Source organism: Salvia hispanica, chromosome 6, assembly GCF_023119035.1.
Source record: "Salvia hispanica cultivar TCC Black 2014 chromosome 6, UniMelb_Shisp_WGS_1.0, whole genome shotgun sequence".
Taxonomy (NCBI): domain Eukaryota; kingdom Viridiplantae; phylum Streptophyta; class Magnoliopsida; order Lamiales; family Lamiaceae; genus Salvia; species Salvia hispanica.
In genome coordinates, this window is record NC_062970.1 from 7,280,558 (window position 1) to 7,288,670 (window position 8,113).

The 8,113-nt window shown below is 32.2% G+C and overlaps 1 protein-coding gene across 1 annotated transcript; it reads left to right on the forward strand.

Moving 5' to 3' along the window:
- The first annotated feature begins 5,584 nt into the window (after positions 1-5,584).
- Positions 5,585-6,979, forward strand: LOC125194587 (peroxidase 3-like). Its single transcript, XM_048092845.1, has 4 exons — positions 5,585-5,797; positions 5,872-6,063; positions 6,146-6,311; positions 6,576-6,979. Exons 1-4 carry the CDS (start codon positions 5,585-5,587, stop codon positions 6,977-6,979), a joined length of 975 nt encoding a protein of 324 aa, XP_047948802.1.
- Positions 6,980-8,113: the final 1,134 nt, after the last annotated feature.

Consider the following 8,113-nt stretch of genomic DNA (forward strand, 5'->3'; position numbering starts at 1 on the left):
GGTTCAAGGTACTAAATAATTAGCACAATTACATTTTACAAGTATTGGATTTGAAACCAAGGGTACTAGAATTACCAAATCACTCAAATAAGAAAGAGAAATACATGAGCAGAAGTTTTCCCTAAATTACTTAAACATCCAAAAAAGTAACTACTGTTTCTGTTCTTGTTGCCTCTTGAGATGCATATATATAAATGAAAGTTACTATTTTGACTACTAAAACATGATAAGAAGCCAATTCAGCACCATACAAACTTCTGTTTTTCTTGTTTCTAATTGATTCTTGCAGACTCAACCTTCTCTCTAAAAATTATTTATTGTTTCAGCCACACTTGTTTTCTTTAGCAAGACAAAGCTACAAACTCCATCACCAGAGAAAAAAACACACACACCAAAAACTGAACAGCGCATTAATCAGACGAACAACCTGTGATTCTAATCTTGGAAGGCTCTGAGTTAAAAGATGATCAGCTAATTGGCTGTTCACCTCACTACCTGCTCCTGAATTTTCCATACTGACCCACAAAAATGCAGACTTTCACCGAGAAAGATCAAATACTTCTCCCAAGAATCAAGTGTTATTTTTCCTGAAATTTCGTGGGATCAAGTGTTTTCTAAGGAAGAATGAATGAGTGAATGATTACAACTTACAAGGAGTGATGAGGTCAGTAGGGTGTCTGTCTATAATTGCTTCGTATATTATCACCCTTACTATTAAATGTTTATTACTCAATCTACCCTTAACAAAAAAACTAATTTTAACAATAATATATAACTAAGTATGTCCCAATAACATAAATGGATACCGGAGTAGTAAAATAGAAAAGACAGTTAAAAAAAGTGAATGAATTACTACTACAGATAAATGAGACGGATTTTACTAGAAAGAAAAAAAATTCAAAATAGAAGATGCCTATTTTGAACTACAGTGAAATACCGAAAAAATGTCTCCTCTATGAAATGGATGAAATATATTTTAACGTGTCAACTCAGTGGCGGATTTTGGGGGTGGGGGGGGCGGTCGCTTCCGCTCGTGGAGAGCCAAAACTTTCCTCAGATCGAGCTAAAAATAGCATATCCGCCTCCGTGGAGGTAGAAATATACTTTGTTTTCAATAAATAGCATATAAAATGGAGTAGTCTAATGGTTTGTATGTTGATATTTTTCTAAGAGGTCTAATGATCAATCCTCAACAAGAGCATATTTTTTCCATTTTTTACTCTTTTAGTTTATCAATTCATATTTCTTTCTTATCATCAAAATAATACCTTTAAATACTTTATAAAATCTATTCATATTTGTTTAAATACTTTATAAAATCTATTCATATTTATTTTTTATCATCAAAATAATACCTTTAAATACTTTATAAAATCTAAACTTTTACTAATTTGCCTATATTTGCATGCTAATTCATGTTTATATTTTATTAACGAAGCTAGTGCTCATTAAATATTAATATAATATGATTTAATTAATTATTAAAAATATTAATAAATTAAATATTAAATATTAAATATTTAAATATTAAATTTTCGCCCCCACCATTTTGGGGCTGGATCCGCTACTGTGTCAACTCATAGTAAATTTTTGGACCAACTGTCCCATTAATTGAGAATTTGTGAGAGAATAGTTACTTGACTCGATAAATCCCTTACTAATATATAGTATATGAAAAAACACTATAAGTAGTTCATTTTCCGTATGCATCACTGATTTCGCAATCCCAAACAATTCCAAAAAATTTGAGAAACTACATACGTGCATAATAAGGGGCCACAGCCAAGTGTGTCCCACTCTCACATGCAAGAAATGAAAATTGGTTGCGTCAATATCTCAAATATATTTCTTGTCTATCATTTTTATTATTTATGTCATACTGTATTATTTATATTTTGGACACATCTCATTGAACATGCATTTTCATTTCGTCGAAATTTGCATTGTCGTTTTGGATTTTAACTCGTATAAATTCAACCGCAGTGGCCTTTTTTCTATTATTAATTAAATAATGAAAGTACTAATTTTTCTTAATTGTCTCATTCGTATACAAATTATATTTTGATGATGCTTAAAATGGTACTCCATTTTCTAATTAGAGATGAAAAAAACTTAAGTATTTGAATTAATTAATGTCATTTCTAGCATCACTAAGAAATTTCATCCGCAGCTTCTTATTAGAAGACGAAAGTCGAGCCTACCTACTTTATTGCTCCTTAAAGAAAGACAACACCCATATCCGCTCTTAACTTTAAATTGCCTCAAGGTCTCACCATTCTATTATTCAATTTAAATACTAATTACTAAAAATATTTATATATTATAAAAATATACTCCTCCAGTCCACTTAAAATGCAACATTTGGAAATCGGCACGGATTTTATGTAGTTTGTTTTTGAGACATGAAAGGTAAAGTAAAGAGTAGATGAAAAAGTAGAGATAGATTTTTTATTTTAGGAAACGTTTCATTTTTAATGGACAATCAAAAAAGGAAAACGTCAGATTTTTAATGGAAGAGGGAGTATTAAAAAATAAAAATTACATAATTAAAATCCTAAAAATTAAAAATTGCATAATTAAAATCTTAAAAAAATAAAAATACATAATTAAATCTAGAAAATAAAAAAAATACATAATTAAAATCCTACAAATTAAAAGATGAGAGAATGTAGATGATAGAATAGATGAAATGTGATTTTTTTTTTGTGTTGAAATGAAGGTATTTATAGATGAAAATGTGAATTTTGGGGGAAAAAATTTGAAAAATAAATTAAACGTGGGTAGAAAACGGATATAATTCTTTGGGAATGGGAAAATATTTTTTTCATTTAAAAACATTTTTTAAATAAATTTCGATTTTTTTTTAAAAAAAATTTGAATATGCTAACGCTATGCCATGAATCAACACGCTACGTAAGGCGTCTCGGTACGGACGTGCTTAGCTAAGAGCAGGTCGTGCAGCTGCACGGACGGACAGCTCGCAGCGCGACGAGCTCGTCCTTGCCGCCGGCGACGGACGGCCGACAAAAACCTACCGCTGGGATGCTCTAAAAGACGTTGTTTTGTATACGAATGAGATAACCAAGAAAAATTGAAAATTCATATTTTAATATTTCATTTCTAAATTTTATGAGATTCATTAGAATTTATTTAAATTTTATAATTTAATTGGCTATTATTCCTAAAAGAATGGAAGTAAAGAAAAAGGGAAAGTAGCATGAGATTAAGAAAGAAAAAAAAAACTTTAGATGCTGCTTGCTGCCTGCAAGTAGTTTGGGCCTAGAGGCCCTCGTTATAAATTGATTGGCCCAAAAATTAATAATCTTTGGGCCCCATATGAGGCTAATATATCGTACGTACGTTGTCCGCCATCAATTACCAATATTTCATTTTAGAATTTATATGACGTACGCCTTTTTTTGAAATATTCAATATTAGCGATTTCGGGAAAAGAGAAGCGGAATTTTTTTACGAGTGGAATTAGTTTCCTTTTGAAAAAACTTATCATTGTTATTTTTAAAAAAAAAGAGTAGAAAGCGAAATAAAATTTTAAGATTCAAATCACGATATGACTAGAATGGTACTTATAAGTTTAAAATATGACAAATTAACTAGTGATACAAGAAAATTATATCCCGGTTTTTGGGTAATTTACAATAACATTCTTCAATCTTAGTAACCCCATACCTTATATGAGCATCTTTTTCTATAATATGTTTAGTATTATTTTTTTATTACATTTAGTTTTATTTAATTACATTAATATTATTATTTATAAAAAAAAAACTCAAATTTATTATTTTATTCATTATTTAAAATTATGACTCAAAAAGAATGATGCTTAAATAAATAGTAATATGATATCATATCATTTCCCTACTTAAAAATTAAAAGTTCTTTAAAAACGTAAAGCTTAGAAATTTGTGGTGCAATTGACTCTTTCAAACTGGATTCTTTCACTGGTTTTGAAATCTATCAAGTTGGGGTTTGTTTTTATTCTGTATTGAAATTCTAGGTTTGGTGCAATTTTTTGATTATATTGGTACTGAAAAAAAATTGTGCTCATTTGGAAGCACCAATTCAATTTCATTTTGACTAAATCAACTTGATCCCGGAGGTATGAATGCCATTACAAGATCTAACTTATTAAACATATTTTTTTTTAAAAAAAAATCACATTTATATTATGAAATAAATAAGGGAAATTAGAAAAAAGGTTTAAACGTAATTTTCTTCGTTTGACAATTTCAATTCTTTCATCGCCTGAGTTATTTGGTATCAGAAGCCAAGCAGTATTGCTTAGTAATTAAGTGATAGCAACTGTTTGTCATTCAATCTTTTTTGTAGACATTAACCACTCAAAAATGGCCGAGGTAGTGGTAGGAATGGATTAAACTACAATAGTTAACATTTTATTTAATTCCTCGAAAATATTAAATGCAAATTGCCTATATAGTCATAAACTTTAAAATTATTTTGTTTTTCCTATGAACTTTAAATGTTGTATAGTCATGAATTTTACCGGATTGTGTAAATTTCCCATTCCGACCTTTTAATTTCCGACACAAACTTACCCTACGTGGTGCGTGGAGGCTGACTTGACAAATGACAAATTTTGGGTTCAATTCGAATTGTGGAACTAATGCTACTTTTATCGAATTCAATTTGTGAAATTCGATTTGTATGTTTATGTCGATTTGAATGTGGAATTCGATTTGTATGTTTTCATTTGTCTAGCTTGTATGTTTGTTATAAGTCTCGGGGTCGAGATTGAAGAGATAGAAGAGAAACGATGGGAATTAGTGGAGTTCCCAAATAATGCCCCCGCCACCATGTAGGATAAATTTGTGTTGGAAATCTATCGGGTCGGGTCGAGGGGAAATTTACACATTTAAAAGATCACTTTTCACAATATTTAAAGTCAATTAAAAAATCAAACTATTTTTAAGGTTCTGACTTTACATGCAATTTGCCCAAATATTAAACATATTGTACGTACTTTTAAAACTTAATTTATACAATATTGAAGAGACTCGTGTAAAGGACTACTCCTATAATGTGAAAAAAATCCCAATTTGGAGTATTTAACATAAGAGTGCTAAATTTCACAAGATTGCGTACAAGCTAAAAGGTTCGATGCCTAGAAGAAACAGTCGGTAGAAATTGAGTCCTAACTTTAATTTCCTCAAACAAGCCCTTATAGGGCATTTCCCCTAAGATAAAAACAGTCATTAATTTTTTTGTGGTGGTTAATAGGTATGGAGGTAAAACGGTTATTGGGTAAGCTTTTCTCATAATTAAATAATAAGTACTATATAAGGAAAGATACCTAGAAATTGGCTGGCTCCTTAGGTGTATGCAATTCCATATTTTATGATCTTTCCTAGACACCTTAGGTGTATAATCCTTTTTATCGCTACCCCTTTCTTCATAAGGAAATGGGTAGGTTTTTAAGGTTCATTTGTTGTAATAACATTTCTTGTAACTTGAGGATTGGTTATACAACAATCTTGCCTACAAATTTTGTACTACTATATAAATTGCCTAACTCGTTAGACATCCACATACAAAATTACTACAAATAATGGAAAATTTTAAATTCTCATACACCTTATTCTTGTTTTGCTCTCTAACATTTGAATTATGTAATTGTGGGGAGTTAAGGAAGAACTTTTATCGTACGAGTTGTCCACATGCCGAGCAAATCGTGCGAAACATAACTTGGAAAAATGCAGCAAGCAATGCTGCATTGCCTGCTAAGTTACTGCGGATGCATTTCCATGACTGCTTTGTTAGGGTGAGATTTTGTAGAGATTGAATTAATTAAATTTATGATTGATTATATAAGGTTTTTCTTTATTTTTTTTATAGGGTTGTGATGGCTCGATTTTGATAGACTCGACTATGAATAACACAGCAGAGAAAGATGCGGTCCCAAATAGGTCGTTGGCGGGATTTGAAGTCATCGACGAGATCAAGACTCAGCTCGAGCAGACTTGCCCTGGTAAAGTATCGTGCGCAGATATTGTAGCCCTAGCGGCCCGAGATTCTGTTTCATTTCAAGTAAGTTAGCATTTACTAAATCAGTGCAATAAGTGATGGAATCAGAATTTTTTTAATGAATTGATAATTAATGCAACCTCAGTTGGATATGTCGATGTGGGAAGTGCTAACTGGCAGACGTGACGGAACCGTGTCACGTGATTCGGAGGCTGTGGCAGAAATCCCTTCACCCTTCTCCAACTTCACTACCCTCAAGCAATCTTTTGCCAGTAAAAATCTCACGGTAAAAGATCTCGTTGTACTCTCAGGTAAAATTTTATTACTATCATTACTATGATTGATATTATTACCAATTTCATTGCACCTAATATATATTCCACTTATTTATTTCTATTATAAAGGATGATGTAATTCTCTTATTAAATCATAAAATTTCAATTTTTTACTATGGTCCCATGATATCCGGTAATTTCATAAGGTTTGACACATAAACTTCAATTTTGCCATATCAATTCATGGGACATTTGCGAAAAATTAAATTGATTTATTGTTGTATTTTCAAACTATAATAGGCGCACACACGATTGGCATGGGACACTGCAACTTGTTCAGCAATAGGCTGTACAATTTCACCGGAAAAGGGGACGCAGATCCGTCGTTGGACGCTGCTTACGCTGCTACTCTGCGATCGCAATGCCGGAGTTTATCAGATAACACGACGACGGTGGAAATGGATCCAGGAAGCTCGTTGGTGTTTGACAACCGTTATTTTTGGACGCTGTTACAAGGGCAGGGGCTTTTTCAGTCGGATGCCGCGCTTTTGACTAACAATATTGCAAACGGGATTGCGAATGAGATGTTGGTTTTCGGAAAATTCTTAACGGAGTTTAGCCAATCTATGAAGAGGATGGCTGCTCTAGGCGTTCTTACTGGGAATGCAGGAGAAATTAGGAAGAAATGCAGTGTTGTTAATTGATTTCTATTTTTAAGTTACTTTGTTGCTTTTGTTTAAATATATACTAGTTGCATATTACATTTTCTTTCTTTGTAATTTATTTGTAATATTTGTAGTAATCAATATGAGATATTGAGTAATTCGTGTATTGATGCATGCTTCATACAGTTAGCAAAGATTAATACAGTATTCATTAAGTGATGTTCGATAAGCTATCTCCTGGTTGTTAGACATTTACCACTATACCACTATACCACTATGCACAATTATTGATCATTCTTGATAAGCCATTTATTTAAGCTTGCTACAAAAAAATTAACTAAATTACTGGTATATGTATTCTTGATAAACCATTTATTTAGGTCTTCTAGAAGCCGTGATAATTTGTAAATGTTGAACCCTTGATTTGGAGGACAAAATGCAAGGTATTATATGTAGTATCATTAGTGAAGTACCTTGTGAAGGAAATTAGTTAAGAGATCCTCGTTGGAAAAATAAAGCGTAAAGATAATCAGTTCAAGGATAAAAGTAAAGGAGGTACTTTTATTAGAGAAATAAGAAAATACTTAGAGAAATAGTAATTGCAAGAGAGATATTTGAAAGTACAAACTTTGGTAACACATACACATACTTATGCAAAATGGCCAACACATCCCTGTACTACTCTACACATGTCACATCATACCAATACCACATTCACAATAAGAGTATCCGCAATGATTGCTATAGTTACAGTCATAGGCCAGCTACATATGTTAGCCATTCTCTCCTCACTGCCACGTCAGCAACACTAAAAAATCCACCTGGCTACATCGGATTTAGGCCAGCCATAGGCACATGCCGCAATAAAAAATAATTCAAAATATACTACATTTACGGAATTAAAATTACGATTAAATTACTGGAATTAAATTTACTACACATATACGGGAAAGATTATCCATTCCATTAAAAAAAAAAAAGTGCCAAAAGATTTTATAAAGAATTAATTGCATGATTTTTTTTTAAAAAAAAGGGGTTTCCGCACACGAGCCCGCCGCTCTCTACTCCTCTTCATCGTCAGCCGCCGCTGCTGCCACAGCTGCTGGCCGCTGCAGCCACCTCGTGGTATCTCGAGCTCCACGTTGGAACTCCGCTAGCCGCATGCCCTCGCGA

Bases quoted from the DNA above. Each gene is read 5' to 3' on its own strand.
- LOC125194587 (XM_048092845.1), top strand. From the start codon at position 5,585: ATGGAAAATTTTAAATTCTCATACACCTTATTCTTGTTTTGCTCTCTA. The intron at 5,798-5,871 runs GTGAGATTTTGT...TTTTTTTTATAG, and splicing joins TCCATGACTGCTTTGTTAGG to GGTTGTGATGGCTCGATTTT. The intron at 6,312-6,575 runs GTAAAATTTTAT...AAACTATAATAG, and splicing joins AGATCTCGTTGTACTCTCAG to GCGCACACACGATTGGCATG.